Raw genomic sequence first — 18,540 nt, 5'->3', positions numbered from 1 at the left:
TAATTTGAGTTATGATAACCTAGTTATATTTGTATTTCCTAGTCTAGGACAGATATTTCCTAACTAACCCCAGCTCAGCTAGTAGTCCAAATTAGATTAGGAATACAGCATATTATGATCTATAAATAAGTCCCTTCAATTGATGTGAAGGCACCGAACATTGATATGATAAAGAAAGCTTCTCCATTCGAGAGGATTCTCGTCTTTTGCTGCTGCAATTCTGGTTTTGTTCAATTTGGTCGATAAAGATCCAAGATTAAAGAAATTCCTAGGTTCTAAGGAGAGATCAAGCCTAACTTCTTCCTGTGGCTGACAGGACAGCCTTCTACATCCCCCTGCCACTTAAATTCCAGCATCTACAAGGCCCCCAACCAGGTACATTGGCTGCCTATGCCTTCCCCCGTGTTACTAACCTTTAATTTCTGTTTTGGAATCCCCTACCCCTGGCTCAAGCCCTTCTCTCCACTTCATTTCATGAATCCCCATATCTCAACAACCAGCCATCACATTACTCTCAAAACTCCAGCCAACATAACACCACCTTAACCCTAACCTTAGATCCATATTGCAGCCCCAAACCTTCCATACTCCAGATGTGCTGGTAGGGAATTAGAGCTAAACCCAATCCAAGTTTTCATCCCATTCTCTTATCATGAAGGCCCCTAAATTACCCCAAGAACTTCCCTCAACCTCACCCGATATAACCCATACGCTTGACACTCTAAAGTCTGAAGTCTATCCAAAATTACCTCATATAAACACAACAGTACCCATCTATCCTAACCAGGATTTTTAGAGATTAGTGATTCTGTTAGAAAACAAGCATTAGATAATCAAAACAGCAGCTGAACTTGAACAAAGAAACGAGAGAAGAAGAAGAAGAGAAGAGAGATGAAGAACTAGTAGAAGAGGCTCGTGATTCTTGCTTAAGAGTCTAGAATCACAAAGCCCTTTTATTTATAGCTTCTAATGATTCTAATACAACTTGAGAGACAAGTAATTGTCCTCTAGAAAAAAGAAAACAAAAAATTACAGCTTTAGTAGCTTCCTAGCTCATAAAATAGAAAGTTATGAAAATAGAAACCACCACCAAAATAGAAACTATGCTTTTTAAAAACTACCAAAACTTATGTAGAAAGACTCCTACATTAGAAATAGAAAGTAGAGTAGCATCACTATCATACAAACATATTTTACTGTTCACGTGAACAGTAAAGATCATACTTTACTGTTCACGTGAACAGTACCGTGAACAGTAAATATCATACTTTACTGTTCACGTGAACAGTACCGTGAACAGTAAATATTTCAAAGTGCATATACTTCAACAGATTCAAATTCAAAGGGATCCCCTTTCAGTGAACACCCCATTGGCCGTACATGAACTGATCACAGCCCATTGTTTTGAGCCTGGAGTTGACTTTGCCCCTCACAGATCTTGGAAGATGGCCCTTAATCAATTGAGGCTACATCAGATTGCCTTCCAAAACTAAATACTTTTGCTGATTGAATCCAATACAGTGTTGAAATGATGGCAGGTCAGCCTGGCTAGGATTAGCAGGGCTGCAGGAGCATACGATATTTCATAGGAAGGGATCCTACGCTAAACCTTGAAAGGCACAAATGAGACCTGTAAGGAAGACCTAAGATTTCAGAAGATTATCGCCCAAGCCAGGACCCAGGAGGACTTTCAAAGAAAAGAAGGGGGGACATAATAAAGGAGATTGGTGAAGTGGAAAGGCCTTGAGAAGATCATGAGATCATCAGCAAAAGCAAGATGGGTGAAGTATGTTTCTGTATATGAGGTTTTGATTAGCCTTGGCTTGAATGCTTATGTTAAGAACCAACAAGAGCAACGGACATGAGGAAACAAGTGAGGAGAAGCTTTGATGGATACTAAAATTAAAGGGAACGAACACAGTGAGGAAACATTAGCAATTGACAGGGAAGGGGAGGTGATGTAATGATGTATCCAGTGAACAAAATTTGAGACGGAACAACATACGGACATGACAGCACAGATGAAATCCCATCACACTGAGTCAAAAGCTTATGGATGATAAATTTCATAATGCCAGCCCGGGAATGTGAGTAAACTAAAGAATTGAATTTAGCATCCATACTTTTCTAAGCTTTAGGCAAGAATTTATGTACGTAAATCAGAAGACAGAATTTGGCTCGGTGGTAGAAGGCTCGGGATAAATAAATGAAGTCGTAGTCTCAAAAGATTAAATTTTTTAAAGGACATGAAAAAAAAATCCTCAAGCTAGGATTCAAATCAGAACAAAGCCAACATCAAGATTTAAGCTCTCCATCCCAAACCTACTACTTGTCAAGGTGTTCTTCCACATGCTTTAATTTTCTGAGTCTGGAAAGGTAGCCCTCTTTGGTTCTAAAACGCTAGCACAAACGAAGAAAGAAGCAAGGTAAATGGGGTTTCTCTATATACTCTATATACAGGCAGCTTCTTATTGCAGGTGAATTAGCATGCTATGTTAGAATTATGGTTTTCTTGCTGGGCCTTTTCTAATAACTTCACATGTTCTGACTAGCGCAGATAATTTCAACATTGGTTGTGCCACACTCAAATTTACCACATTTCTGGTGCTAATAATAGATGTGGTGCTACTTTGTATTTGGATTTTTCAAGACTTACTGGTTTTTATTTTTTATTTTGAGGGGTGAGGGGCTGGGTGGGGAACGGGATAAGAGGCTTAGGGTTTCAGAATTGAAGTTAACAATAATTCATTGGGAGTTTCGATCCATCGATTACTTTTTCCAGAAAGACTGAAAACTAGGAATGAAATGATCAAGGGAAACTACTAAGCAGGTAAGAAAGTTTGAACAAATTAACATATGGAAACAAAAATTTTCTAACACATCATATGGGTACCATTAACACTTTACCAAAGAGTCCATGATAACAGTAAAAACAGCCCAAAGCATGTGCAAAAAAAAAGGGGGGGGGGGGGGAAGAAGAAGAAGAAAGAAAGAAAGAAAGAAAGAAAGAGAGGAGGGCGTGACTAGTGCAAGAGGCTCCCACCACAGCAGGGTCCACAGATGGTTACAAGGTATGCACCCTTAACACAGAGAAGCTGTTTCCAGACTCATACCTGTGACCACTAGGTGGCAACTAAGACAAGGTATGGATGCATTTCCAATGCATATTCAACCTACTCCAAATGTGCACTTGTGGAATGTGGATGCATGAATAATGTTCAATTACATAAAGCTTGATAAGATACATACTCATCTAGTCGTTCCAAATTCAGAGAGAGATAGTTTGATAATCCAAAACATTCTAAGATTCTCTTAGCATATAGGTTTGGTGGAGCTAACGCAGCGCACCACTGCATCAGAAATAGATCAAGCTCTAGACACTGTTCTGACCTGCACAAGAACCAACAGAATGGAAATTCATCAAGACCAAGACCAATACCATCCAAAGCACGTTAGTCTTCTTCTTTCTTTTTTCTTCTTCTTCTTTTTTTTTTTTTTTTTTTCGGGGGGGGGGGGGGGGGGAATCATCAAAAGCTTTACTCACCATCGAACTGAACGATACAATTCACAACTTAACATAGCTGCACTTCCATTTTTTCGCCACATGCCAGCACGCACCTGAGCACAAAATACCCTTATACGTAGGGGATGCTCCATTACTAAGGCAGAAAATCCATTAGGGTGGCAGCCAACAAGAACCTCCCTAGAAAAATCATGATATGGTCTAGACAGCAAAGCAGAACTAGCATCATGCATCTCTGTACCTTTAGATCCACCAAAGCAACTTCTCAGTGCTTTATATAACAACACCGAAAGCAACCGATGTAAAGGAATATGAACTGACACATCCTGTGAACTAACATCATAACTTAAATCAGGCCACTCGGGCAAACTCAAAACACGCAAGGACTCCATATCTGCAGCAGAGTCTGATTGTAGAATAGTTTCATCAGGATCTGCAGTGCTGGTGGCACATTCAACATCCATTTCACTAGGATCTGTAGTGCTATTGTCCTGCACTAACGTTTGACTCCCCAGGTCACTGCTCACCATAAAACCACTAGTGGAAGATGATGAACCAAGCAGACTATGAAGTTCAGTGTAAGTGGTGGATCTAATTCCTGATGAGGGTGCACGGTATACCTTTGAGGTATATTTACCCTTTTTTATCTTTAACAATGTTTTCTTCAATAATGAGAAACTACTACCAACACCACTACCAGCATCTGGAGTTAACAAATTAGAGGGAGTTCCTGATGTAACATTCAGTGACAACCAACTATCAATAGCCCTCAAGCACTCAAACATTAACCAAGTCACAGGAGGAGGAACTGAACAATGGTGACCAATATCAACCTTCTCTTCAACATCCTTAGAAATGCAATCCAGTGTACTACCTCTCCCTGTTGTGCTACACACAGAGCTCTCCTGGGAAAGCCTCCCTACTTTTGCATGCCGCACACCATCAGTGTCATCAAAATTTTGTTTATCCTTGTCCACAAAAGCATAATCTTTCATTTCGTCAGCATCACAGGCAGAAAATTCCCCTGTCACCAACAGAGAATGAATGTATCCAATATAGTGCCCCAACACAAAAGGCATATGCATATGTTCATTCTCCTCTTCTACGTGAAAAAGCCCTGTAACCCTTTTCTGTGGATTCATACCCTGCACAAAAGCCAAAAGTCTCATCCATGTTCTCGCAATATCTGGTTGCCCACAAGTTATATATTTCGGAACTTCAACATGGCTCATAACAAAGCGAATATCTTCAACAACACGGACAGTTGTATCATATAAACTGGCCCACCTACTGACCTGCAGAAGGATTAGTATTGTAATCAGTTGTTTTCTCCCTAGTACACCAAAAACAAAGCATGAAATAAAACAGAAAACGAATCATAAATTGCAATATGTACAACAGAAAACAAAAACAAGACCAAGAAAGACTACATGAGATCTGCTGAAAACAATCTTCCTTGAGATGGAGAACAGAACCAGCTTCACTTGGGTTAAATGTATTCCCCAAGACCCTAGTAAGCTCAGGATGGGAAATTATTGGTTCAGGATACATCAGTGCGTAATTTGGAATGCATAAAAACCCCACTGAAAAACCTGGCATATTTTAAAGTATTTTATAGAAGAATTTGATGGATAATAATATTTTTCAGAAAAAAGAAAAAAAAATAACTTAAACGTATCCAAGGACTCATTACAACTACAAACCAATGATATGCAAATTGTTTACCAACTATTTCAGAGTAATATATTAGGAGCAGGAATAAGATCCCAAGTCGTGGTCCCTATTTCTCTTGGCTGTGGATAATAGGTTTATTTTAGCACAAGTCCCATGGCAGATAATATTAACTTAACATGCAACTATTTTACAATCACTTATCAAAGCCTTCATGTTGACTTCTCAACTTCAATCAATGTGTTCTTATATTTTATATCTTAACGATTAGTTGTTTACCCACACATTGCCAAATTTCACAATATTTATCAACTTCACAGGCCATCTAAATGAAATAAGCCTGTGACATACAAAATTGTCAATATTTCACTTTGCAAATTTAGGTTGTAACTGTTAACAGTTTTCATACCCCATACTACAAGACTACAAGTACCACATTCTGTGCACTGCACCTATTTTCAACTTGGCAAAAAAAATCCAAAAACACAGTTTGGGTGTTTTTGGCCAAAATCATTGCCATACAAGGTTGAAATCGGTACTTCCAGTAGAAGAATGCCCCAATCCCCATGTTTTCAATGTGGAAAGAGCTGTGTGCACTCACAAACACTCCCTATCATATGAGGGACAAACATTGTTAGAAGTTGTCCAAGTTGCCAAGAAATAGTTCCTTTGCACGAGTAAGAAACCGATGTATTTTCACTTGTTGCCCTCATTTCCACATGAGTTATTTCGAATTTCCCATATCCTTTTCATGGATTAGCATCTCGAGGTCCTTTGATGGGCATAAAGAAATCGTGGTGGTTGACCTTGAATAGGATAAATCAACAAGAGATTGATCGTAACTAGGATCAATATGATGATGAAGACAAATTTTAGTAATTAGAACCTTCTTTTGCATAAGAAAGAACAACATAAAAAGATAAGCAGCATAGACGGATCTCAACCTTGAGTCTCTTACCCACAGCTGTCACCTGTTGAACACGAATCTTCATAAGGAATGATGACATGCCCTACAAATTTGATTTCTCCAGCGTCTTTCTTCTAATACAACGAGAGGGCCAGCTTTACAAGCAATAGAAACTTTTTAAATTGAAAATAGAAACTATTAACCTAATAACTAGTGACAACAGAATCTTATGGAAAATAGGAACTAATTAAAATTAGAAACTACGTGGCTTTATGATAAGTAGAAGCTAAACTGAACTTCTAAATCTCCCAAAAGTAAAAGTCTTAATCTGATCTTGTGCCAAAAAAATCTTCTATAAATATTCTGTCTAGGCCAAATAATGGACTATGACACTATTCATGTGAACGGTGATCTGAACAGTGTTTTGGCCTCCTTGTTGCCCTATTAGAAGACCATCTGGACTGAATGTGCTGGCTCGAGCTGGCCTGTTCCATTGTTAGTCTACTTGGTCCAGGTTCCATAGTTTTCTTCTTTCCAGCCTTTGATTCTACATCAGCACTCCCTTCCTTAGGAAAAATCCATCCTCGAATTTTGAAATCAAGGGACTGACCTTCATGCACTGAATATCGTCTTCAGCACAAAGCAAAATACAGGCAACTCCTTGTATCTGAGAATGCAATCATACAGGCAAGGAGCAGTGTCCTCAAGGTATTTTGGAAGAATTATAAACTCCACATGCTCAACATTCAAGAGTCCTTTGGTTCATAAGAGGGGAAATCAGATTAAGGGCTCCACCAGTAAAAGGGCTTCATTGGCTTCATTACTAGCTTGCAAGGGCTCCGTGTGCATGGAAGCTAGTAAGGCTTTCTAACCTTTTCCCTTTACTTGTAAGCTGTTAGAGAGCTTTACTCTATTCCTTTGCTGGCAGCTCCTCAATTACGGGCTTCAAGAGTTGTTAGCACTACACTTGGGCAGCTTTTAGCTTTGGGTTCAGGGCGATACATTGAGAGGGTTAAGTACTAATGGTTTCCATTAAAATCAAAGAAATACTTGTTTCTAGTACCTCCCACTAAGACACCGTTGTCGTAGATCCATGGTTTTCCTAATAACACATCAGTCAATAGCATTGGTATCACATCACACTATACATCTTATTCATGGTCGGAAAGTAGTTGTGAGACAGAACACCCATGATTGACCTCTAAAGTGTTGTCATTAAGTAGAGATACTTCTTAAGGCTGTGGATGTGGTTCAAGGTTGAGAGTGTCCATCAATGACAAATGCTTGACAGACTAAATCCATGCAACTTCCACTATCTGCTATCATTTGAGCCTTGGAGTTCCAACTGTTCATTAATGTTTTGTAGATGGTGTGTCTCTTCCAATCCTCACCTTTAGATTCAGCAAGAAGAATCATTTAGACAATGTGTACTTCATGTGCAGGGTCATCAAAAACATCATTGAAAGAATAATCCAAGTCTTCACTCTCAACTGCAGCATTGGCAGCCCATTCGTCATCCAACTGCGGCTCAACAGCAAGTACTTCTAGGTGGCCTCAATAGCTGATGGAGTTGGGTTTGCCATGCCGGCAAGCATCATTGGACAATGGAATGGAGCTAGGCTCAGCCATAGCTCAGAAACCAAATAATATAATACTCGACCTCAAACCGGATACACCAGTGGGAGATCAGTTGCAACCAAGATCAATAAAATATTGAAGACAAAATTCAGTACGTAGAACTTTTCCTTTAACAAAAGAAAGAAGAACATAAAAGGATAAGAATAAGGGGGAGTGGGGATGGGCTATCTCAGCCCTGAGCCTCTTGCCCACAGCTGTCTCAGGCTCTCAGCTGTTAAACATGGACTCCTCCATAAGCAATGGCTACATGGCCTGTAAATTTGAGTTCTCTAAGGTCTTCCTTCTAACCCAATGAAAGTGGCTATATAGGCTAAAGCTTTAAAAGTATTAGAAACTTTTTAAATTGAAAATTGAAAATAGAAACTATAACCCAATAACTAGTGACAATAGAATCTTATGGAAAATAACTAAAATAGAAACTAAACTAAACTTCTCGACCTCCCAAAAAAATTCTTTACGTGATTTGATCTAGGCCCATAAATCTACTACAAATATTACCACTATGCCAACTAATGGGTTGTGACACTGTTCGCGTGAAAAGTGAGGTGAATAGTGTTTTGGCCTCTTTTTGGCCTTTCTAGAAGATCATATGGACTAAATGGGCTGGCTTGAGCTGGACTATTTGGTCCTAGTTCCATGGTTTACTTTTTTTCCAGCCTTTGATTCTACATCAGCTGGACTCCTTGGGAAAACGATCCTCGAATTTTTAAAATTGAGGGCATGATCTTCATGATTTGAATATCCATCTTCAGCCCATGGAACAAAATTCACGTGAAACTCGGGAAATTACAGACGAAATTTCCAATTTCTGAAAATGGTAAACGAAACTATAGGGGAAACGAAAAAAGTCTCAAGTTTCCCCCGAAACCTAGGAAAATTCAACGAAACCATGCGAAACTGGAAAATTTCCCCCAACAGGATCAAAACCTGGTTCGACCCAGCTGGACCAGTCAGTTCATGAGAAAAAATTTGAGGGAAACTCAAGTTTCAACCTTGTGAAAATGAGAAATTTTGTGGAAACCAGCGACTTTTTCCTACAAGTTTCGACAGGTTTCAGGGGGTATTTTGGAGTGGGACTCTGTATATAAGCTATGTAGAGTATAAATCACACATTGGCACTCTGTCATGGTTTCCCCAAATTTTCTTTTTTTTTTCTTTATTTCACGTTTCCCCAAATATCACGACCAATACCCCCTCCATCAGTACTTCTCTATCCAAATTGTGTATTCCCTCAAACTAGTTATCTTAGGCATGTCAATGACTTGACTTATAGAGCTACAGTTGTCAATTACCTCAACAACCATAGGCATAACATGGCATGGGTATTGTTCGTTGTTCGGAGGAGAGGATATTACAGGCACAGTACTACTCGGCTCACAGGATGGATCCACCGAGGCACTCCTCTTGGCACTGAGTTGTACTTCCTTTTATTGTTAATTACTTTGTATTTGATGTTTTGAACTTAAAGCTATATATCGAATGTTATATACTTAAGTAGTTATGTTTATAGTGTATTTGTCAAAAAACTCTACATTAATGTTATGTACTTCGAAGTTCGAATGACATACCTACATTGGCTTTTTTAGCAAGATGAATGTGCTAATGTGTTATTTAAACTCTAATTAGCTTAAATGCAGAGTAGCGCCACCAAAATACCCATAAAACCTGTCGAAATTTGCAGGAAAAAGTCTCAGGTTTCCACAAAATTTTCCATTTTCACAAGGTCGAAACTTGAGTTTCCCTCAAATATTTTCCATACTTTAACCTATAGAAAAATCCCAGCAGCTCCTTGTATCTAGGAATGCTAATAACATAGCACCAGCAATTATGGGTGGGTTTATGTTTATCCGCTCTTACGAGCTACTAGTTCAATCCAACAGAGTTTTTCCATTGAAAAGGAATTGTTTTTCATTCTCATAAGTCCTAAGCTATAGAGCTCAAATCTTGTTGTTTGCAAGGGAGGTCGCAGCAAGTCGTCTTTCCCCTTTTTTATTTATTTTTTCACACTAGAAGCAGATAAAAAAGGGTGAATCTTCAGTTTGCCGGAGAAAGATTTTCGTGACACGAGGAGACACAATGGCATTGGACAATAAACAATTGCCGTACAATTGAACGGACTTGGAAAGGACAGAGGGAAGGACCGGTGAAAAAGAACCGACTCACAGACGATGACCGTCAAGCGCCACCATCATATCGTTAGTTCCCCTAGATGATATATCTCTGATACCATGTCGTAAACCAAGAGAATATTTGCTCTCCAAAAGCTGATTTTATTCATTCACCCTAATAAGGTATTTATAGATTTACAACTCATAGAAGTAATAGGAGTACATATCAAATTAGGAAAAAAAATAAAAAAGACATTAAAAAATTAGGGTGATAGGAGTCCTATTTCAATTAAGACTCTCTGAGGGTCCTCCCACGGCCGTTCCTAATGGTGAAAGTCTCTCAAGACCAACCCTAACCCCAGCCATACTCACAAACCCCTTTAACATGCCATCCTAAATCATGACTTGCTCGAAAACTAGAATTTTCATGTTGCACGTCCAATTGGGAATATTTCCAAAATGAGATTATTGCACACCCATTTCCAAACAAAGAACGGTCTCTCAACACAAAAACATGTAGTAACAGTTCTACCCAAGAACAGGCCTCCCGAAACAGAAACATTACCAAAGGTATAGTAAAATTCCAGAGTTCAATCTGGTGGGTGTTTAAAATCCCAGATTTTCAGGTCGGTATTTAAAATCCCAGCTTTTCTAAGTGTTTCAAATTCCTAGAGACGGAGAAGAAGAGTCTCAAACATTCTGCTTCTCGTTCAAGCTTGAGGTTCAAGTTTCAACCTCTGCCCCATCCATACTATTTTCTTCATTCTGTATTTTTTTCTTCAATTTTTAGGTCCCTTAGACAACAAATTTCAAAATCAGATCAACTACCAATCTGATCATCGGAACTGCCTCAAACTTGGAGGAACCCTTCCACCATCTTTGGTCTGCATTCCCTCAAGTTACAACTAACCATAGGAGTCCTAGAATTCAAACCTCTACCAAATTTAGGACTTCCAAACCAGCCATCAGATTCAGCCAATTTTCACACCATGTCATCCTCTGGACCTGCATACCAATCCCTTAAAGTATCAATTAAGTTCGACCATTGAAAATACCTATAATACACTCTATAGCCTAGTTCAACAAAAAAAAAAAAACTGTTTTTTAGGGCTGATTCCATTGAAGATCTTGGAAGTGTCTGCCGTGTTGGGACTCCCCACTCGAGAATGGAATCAGAGGCATGTAGTGGGGTTTACCATTTGGGCTTGGATACCTTAACTCAGGAATCTGAAGGTGGAACTATAGGAAGGAGATGATTCAGGAACTGCCGAGAGAGAATTGATGGCAGGGGCTTCTGAATCAAGTATTTATTGTTCTCCTATTGCTCTACTTCTCTTCTTCTATCCTTTTTCTGCATTGTCTCTCGATCTCTGCTTGTGCTCTGCCTCCCCCACCCTCCCTTTTTCTTCTTCTTTCACTTCTGCTTCTGAATCTCTCTCAGATCTCTCACCTTTTTTTCTTCTTTCTCTTTTTTTTCTTCTCTTCTAGATTCTTTCACCTCTCTACTTCTTTCTTCTTCTTTTTTCCCTTTATATTTTTTTCTTGGCGGCTACTTTTCTACTCTTTCTCTTCTACTATCTCTTCTGCTGCATTTTTTCTTTTTGGGTGGCTGCCGGAACACAGGTCTCTTTTTTCTTTTTTTTTTAGTGGGAACTGCCACTGGTTGCAAAACAGTAACAACAAAGAAGGTAGAGAAGAAGAAAATCGATAGTGAAGAACAGCATCCTTCAGCTCTTATGCCAAGCAATGCATGCAGACCTGAGAAGTGGTCTGGTATTGTGGGCTTCAAGAATAGGGTAATAGGCAGAAGAAATGGGAAGGGGAAAACATGCTCACATGCACAAGCCAGTCAAGCAGGCTCTCACAAACACAACCCAAATCATATTTTCCAACCTCCATCAACAATGGGGGTTTACATCATATCTACAGACAAAACTAAAAGACTTCTAGATAAAGACTAACTCCCTAATTAAGAAACCAACTTAAACTAGCAAGTAAAAGTAATTAGAAACTAGTATCCTAGGAAATATAACTTCTAAAACAAAATAAACTAAAAGACATTATTCCCCAAATAATTTAAATCCCAGAATTTCTACCAGACTCGTGATATAAATTGGTCCCAATTCATCTTGGTCTGGAAACCCAATCGGGTTTTGGTCAGTCCAAGGCTGTATTCCTGCATCACATAGTCAATCCCACTCTTTTTCCAACCATCTCTTGGTTGTAGTTCAGCCATAGACATTGGAAATTCTAGGTTGACAGTGGTTCTAACTCAGCACCAAAACATGTTACATTCACTATCAGTGATGACGAGACAAATCCAATAGTACTATATTACAAGGCCAACCATTGAAAACTGTCTCTATCCATTAAAAAAAAAAAAGAGGAAAGAGAAAGAACTACCACAACTTGAAATTTCAGCCATACTATTGCTTTGATGGCGTGGTGGAAGCAAAAAGAACAAGTGAAGTAAGAAACTGACACATTTGTCACTATTAGACTTGAAAGATCCAAAACCCAAAACAAAAAACATATTCATTTCCTACATGACACATAGGTATAAAATTCAAAGGAAGCCAAATAAGCTAACACATGGGAATATTTGTGTCTTCACATATAATTAACAGCCACGATCAAGATAAGCTTTTTGGCCATAAGTATCCAGCACATAAATTGTAATATGTGATTGTGAATATAAGAGTCTGGAGCATCCAAATTTCAGCAACTAAAGTTTCCTTGCGGAACAAAAACAGAACAATTTTTGATAAAGATGCAACAAGAAAATTAAAATTTCAATTCCATACCTGTAAACTGCCATCTGCTCCAGCACAAGAAAGAAATATGTCTCCCATGCAGCCGAACAGTACACCCAGTAGATTCAATTCTTTCACAAGATGTGGTATTAGAGTTGGTACTGTAAAAATTTGCACAGAGAATGTATTCAATAGAGGATAATTCTCAATGATTGAATCACCACCCTCTTTAATGGCTTCAGTTATGACAACTGGATAATAGTTTACATATACTTTGGCAAACTCATACTTGAAAATAGGATCACCAAGAAATTTTAATAGCAATTCATGGAGCTTCTTAACCACTGCTGCGTCCAAGAACCTCTCAGCCCTCACCAAGATGTCTAGTAGATCAATGGATGAAGATATTCTTCTAGAAACAAAACTAAGGAGGCTTTCACTATGCTTGCAAAATTCAATAAGCATTTCAACAAATGCTAATGTCCACTCATTTGCAATCTTTCTATGTTCACTGGCATGATCACCCATTCTAGGATTGCCATGACTCACACTTTCAGCAATGAGTAGCTTACCCTTCCAGTAAATTAGAAGAATATCAAGAACAGGCCCCACAGAATTTACCATCTTATCTGGCAAACGTTGGATCTGTTCTGTTCCTTTATGCTTTGAACAAAAGCCCTCACGCTTCCATGCAGTGACATCACCACAATCACAACACCCACCACCAGTATAGATAATAGAATAATCGTGGTCCTTGTGGTTCCCATTCTGAAAGCAAGGAACACATATCGCACATGTTGCGTCATGCTCACAAGTTCGGCAGCGATATGCAATGTCATTTTGCCCCCAAACAGCCCCACAAACCCCACGCTGTCCAACACTCATTTTTGCGAGATTCTTCAAGGAGGCGCATGGTTCATCCTCAAACATCAACCATTGTAACCGCAAGAGAATTTCATGAAACAGATCTTTTAAGACAGGGCCTCTTGAAACTCCAGCAGATTCCCCAGACTCAGCTTGACCCAGAAGCTCTTCGTCTGTCGGTAAGATTGCATATACAAGGTTATCCAACTGAGATTTGTTCTCCTTCAGAGAAGCAACTAACCCTAGTTGAAGTCGATCGACAAGCTCAAGAGGAACCCCGCGTTGAAGAAGTCTCTGGTATTAAGTTTTACAACGAGACAAAATGTGAAAATCTCACTCGAAAAAACCATTATACTACTTTATTCACTTGAATTTCTCTATAACAAATGGCAAGGAATGATATTATTCGAAAGAGAACAACACACATCCAAATTCTTAATCTATTCGACAACCGTGGATTGAATCCAGCGTAAAAATTACATGAAACAACAAACAGACCACAGAGATAGAAACCGAATTCAGAGACGAACAATTCAACTAAGACCATTAAACAAACGAACGAATGAACCCAGGAAAAGTGAAGACACCCCAACTCAGAGTCAAATTTGCACTCCCACGATGTTCTGCAATAATCATCCGGTATGAAGGAGTACAGAAATCAACGAAGGGGAATAACTTGATAAGAACTACAACAGGAGAAAAGAAGAAGAAGAAAAAAAAGGGGGGGGGGGGGGAGTAGAAACACTAATCAAGTACTGCACCTGCACAATTCAAGGCGGTGAGAAATAACCGGATAAGAACTAACCGAAAGCAGCCGTTCAGAAAAGGGGCAGGGGATTGGAAAAAAGAAAATCAAACACTGCACCTTCACAATTCGATCTTGCAGCGAGAGAGAAATCCAGTTGGTGGGGGAATCGGCCTCCATTCTAGACACGAAAGGTAGCCAATCGGCGCAACTCCAAAATCTGAATCTTGAGTTTCCACGCCCCAGCGTTGCAGATAATGGAAAGGTAAAACGCTAACAACTGTAAAAGGAAAAGCTGATTCTAGGGTTCGTCGCTCTGGAGTCTCGACCCACCATGTTCACGAACTGTAAATATGTATTCTCCCCGGATTCCGGAACGTACACTCCTCTCGGAGGAACACCGACACCGACCATATATGTTGTCTTTGAACTGCGAGTGGTTTACCACTCCTAATCTCTCTCAAACTCGGAAGTCGGAAGTCAGACCGACAATTCCCAGCATAGGGACTTCGGAAAATCAGCTCGTATATAAATAGTTTGGTCCTGCCACTTCTAGAAATGAATGGTTCATTCTTTTTATTACCATTTTCATGTCTTAATTTGTGGACAGCGACCCTATGTATGGCTTATTACATTTTCATTATTTTAGTAGTATGCTTATTACGTACTACTCCCCTAACGTGGAACGTTTCCACGTTGGCGTTTAAGTTTAACTTATAACCGTTGGTAGCTACTTCAAATATTTAAATGACGGCTTTTTTTTGCCCTTTTTGCCCTTTTTGCCCTAAATTCCATAGAAACCGCCCATTGTGGCGTCCGTGGCTTTCTCATCCCTTTCATCTCTTCCAAACCCCTTGTGTTTTTCTTTCCTTTTTGTGAATTGCAAAGCCCTAATCACATAAAAGAGTTAGAATTTCGTTTGAGATAAAATTCTTCCACATTCAAATTGGTGAGTGGAAGATGCATATTAATATTATTTGAATTTGAATTTGAATTACAACTTGTTTACAATCAAACTCTACAACTTGTTGATACTTTAACTATAACACAAACTCTTCTTTATCAGTTGGAGAAAAGATCAATCGAAGATAGAGTTAGTTACGGTGGATTTGAATTTGATTTCAAAGATTTATCCTTTACTCGGAGAAAATTAATGAAACAAAAATACTTTAAAGATGTTCACTTCTTGCAAGAAGATAGAGTTAGTTACGATAGATTTGAATTTGAATTTGATTTCAAATATTTATCCTTTACTATGAGAAAATTAATGAAACAAAAATACTTTAAAGATGTTCACTTCTTGCAAGCTAAAGCTTCTATGCCTGATCTCTTTCATCTAATTGGAAATGGAAAGGATGTTCGCCCATAGAATGATAATTGGATTCTGGGTACAAAAGGAATTCTTGCCCCTTTGTCAGACTCGTGAAAAAATAAGCAATGTTTCATAGTTTATCAATCAATAATTAAACATATGGAATGTGGATATTCTACAGGAATGGTGGTCATTGTATTTAGTTGCAACAATCACTCTATCTCTCTATCCAATAGATGATGAAATTATTTGATCACCTACCTCTTCAGGAAAATTCTCAGTTTGTTCAGCACATAGACTAAGAAAGAAAAATCCAATTAACACGCAAGAGAGTGTGTGAATGAAACTTTGGCGATTAAGCTTGGCTCCTTGAGTTCTTATATTTGCTTGAAAAGCTCTTCTAACATATTACCTTCTGCAGATCTACTATGCAGCAAAGGATGCCACCCTTACACAAGATTGCATTTTCTACAGCTTATTAGAGATAAATGTACATCATATTTTCCTTAGATGTATATTCAACAAAGAAGTTTGGAGACAACTTGGTTCGAAATTCTGGGATGAGAACAATCTATTACGTCTCTAACTGAATGAAATTATTCTTAAACATGGGAAAATTAACTCATAAAATAAAGTGTTGAACCTGCACATCATGGCTCTTTGGCTACTATGGAAAAATTAAAACAATGTGGTTCATAGCCAAAAAGGTAACACAATCTGATATATGTCCATGCAGGAAAAGCTAATTAGCGACAAGAAGGAGAAAAGCTGGAAAGTCATTGTTCAAATACAACATACATGGCTGAGAGGGATTCTAGCTTGCCATCAGCCATCTCCCTCAAAGTTTGTTGGTTAGTGGATGTTATTGCATTATCTATCCACTCCCCAGCCTTGAAAGAATCTCCCCACCTGAACAACCTTCAATCAAAGCCCACTTGGGAGCCCATCTATTGAATTCCCTTCCAGAAGTTTGCCCTTGCATGACTTTTGCCATTGAAACTACTGTTGACGCTGGTCATAATATTGTCGTTGTTGCTGCAACGGTTACATGTACTCGTGCGAGAGCAAACGTAGTTCCTACCATTCTGCCCACAAATGTTGTCTCTCTAAGGACTAGGACACTTTACCTCACCACTATAACTGGCTTTCTGATGTATTCGATGTAATCAAAATTAAAATATAATCCAGCTTCAATCAATTCTGAATACTTTAGAGCTTCTATGTCCTCGCCTTGAGGAGGAGTTGTCTTGGCTACCTTCCTTGCCTTTCCTTTATCTTCCTCATGAATTGAAGGCAGCTTCCAATCACAAATGACGAAGCCAAGCTAACCAAGAGTCCTCGAATAAGTGGTTGGTGGTGGGGGGCCAGTGGATTTTTCAGCACTTTCCTTGGATGCCATCTTCTAAGCTCTGTACCTTTCAGCCATTTCTTCATGATAAACCATTTTCGAAGCTGCAACGAGAAGAGGATGTCAGTATGAAACCTTAAATCAAAAGAACAATTGAAAGAAACCAAGGACTAGGGTGTTTATTATTCATAGTTCCCCGTTTGGGAATGAGGGATTAGCTTTTTCACAGCTCATTTTGCCTCCTAAAGATCATATTCTCAGGATGGCTCTAGTTATATAAAACCGCTGGAAGTAGAAGTATGACCATGAAACTAGTTAAGTAGGCTCCTTGGAGAAGACAACCCCAAAAATTGCAGGTTTCCATCCTTGGTCAGCTGGAATGATTTCCTCTCACGCATCAAACTCCTTGAAACGATTTCCTAACCATGGTATTAGAAGAAAGTGAAGCATCAAGAATGGGAGAACTTACAGTGGGAAAGAAGAACTTTGAAACCTTAGAGTCAAAGGAAGACCTTCAATAACTCGCCAAGAACCTCTCACGGGCTTCAAAACAATAGTCGTTGCAAAAAGTGGAAGGCATGTGGCTACTTTATATGGCCAAGTAAACTTTGAATGGACAATCCCAATCGCTTATGATCAACGGCCACCAAGGAGAAGAGTTTCATGTACCAGACCATGTAATAATAGCATAGGAAGATGTCATTGTGGGGAGCTCCGTGTACTTGGGGGAGATCCTTGAGCGGCACACACGTCCTTTTAACTACCAAACTGTCACGCCACTTAATGAGTCACATAAAGGGATGCTCAATATTTTCTTTAAATTTAAAAGCTTTACTCACAAAATAATGGCTGAAAAAATAAAAGCGCAAATATTGGTGAAGATATTGTAGGAAAGCTCACAGTTTCGGATGAGGACGACTAAAGTTGGCGACAATATGGTTGGCTGAGACACCCAAAGGATTTAATTGAACAAGGTACGCTTGAATGTCAAAAAACTTTGTAGACTTACGAACAAGAGAGACTATGTTATATGAAAGAGACAATCCTTACATTGGTGGATCTTTGCCATAATTCATAACTAGTGTCACTTCCTTTAGCTTTAGCCCTTACATACTCTTTTTTAAGATCAATCCCTTTGACATTGTTTCTTTGTTTTTCTTCCCCAATTTGTACATTCACTTTTTTTGTTATCAACTCCTAAGGATTTGCAATAACTTGTAACTCTTAAGGGATCCCATCTTCTCTATCCTCCTTCAAAGATCATCAACATGTGATAGGTAGGTAGAGGTAGCTTTTTGTGTTTTTCTCATAATAAAAGTTGTAATAGAGTATCACTTACCTCCATTATGCCTCACCTAACAACTCGGTTTTTTCTACCTCTCCTTTGCTTCTCCTATGCCCACGCGTCTTCTGCCTCTCACCTAGTTTTCCATTCAATAGTTGTGTAGTTTCCTTGCCCGAGGAAGGTGGCGGGCTCTTTTTGAATGGCTGACAATCCTGAGTTCACGGTGAGTTAAGGTTGTGCCTTTTGTCTTCTTTCTCTTATTTCGTCTCTCTATTAATGGAAGTTATCCAATAGCGTTGGGTCATGTCTTTCTCTACGTTTCGATTATTCTGGCTTTTGTTAATGCCTTCGCTGGTTTTGCTCTTGGTGTTTTGCTTATTATTGTT

At 39.0% G+C, this 18,540-nt stretch overlaps 1 protein-coding gene across 2 annotated transcripts in view; it reads right to left on the bottom strand.

The window, feature by feature from the left end:
• PRT6 (proteolysis 6) overlaps window positions 1-14,759 on the bottom strand; it is a 66,727-nt gene extending 51,968 nt beyond the window's left edge. For both annotated transcript variants that reach the window (XM_089143699.1, XM_089143698.1), the window contains exons 1-4: window positions 14,330-14,759; window positions 12,652-13,758; window positions 3,545-4,818; window positions 3,250-3,390 (exon numbers count right to left, since the gene is read on the bottom strand). In XM_089143699.1, coding sequence (XP_088999825.1) covers window positions 3,250-3,390; window positions 3,545-4,818; window positions 12,652-13,758; window positions 14,330-14,389 — 2,582 coding nt within the window. In that variant the 5' untranslated portion in view covers window positions 14,390-14,759. The remainder of the gene's footprint in view (window positions 1-3,249; window positions 3,391-3,544; window positions 4,819-12,651; window positions 13,759-14,329) is intronic.
• Between the last annotated feature and the right edge of the window lie 3,781 nt (window positions 14,760-18,540).

Source organism: Hakea prostrata, chromosome 2 (genome assembly GCF_041222555.1).
Source record: "Hakea prostrata isolate BN-2017 chromosome 2, UWA_Hpros_2, whole genome shotgun sequence".
Lineage (NCBI taxonomy): Eukaryota > Viridiplantae > Streptophyta > Magnoliopsida > Proteales > Proteaceae > Hakea > Hakea prostrata.
Note: the sequence above shows the minus strand (reverse complement) of the source record. Positions and strands in the feature narration are given on the sequence as shown.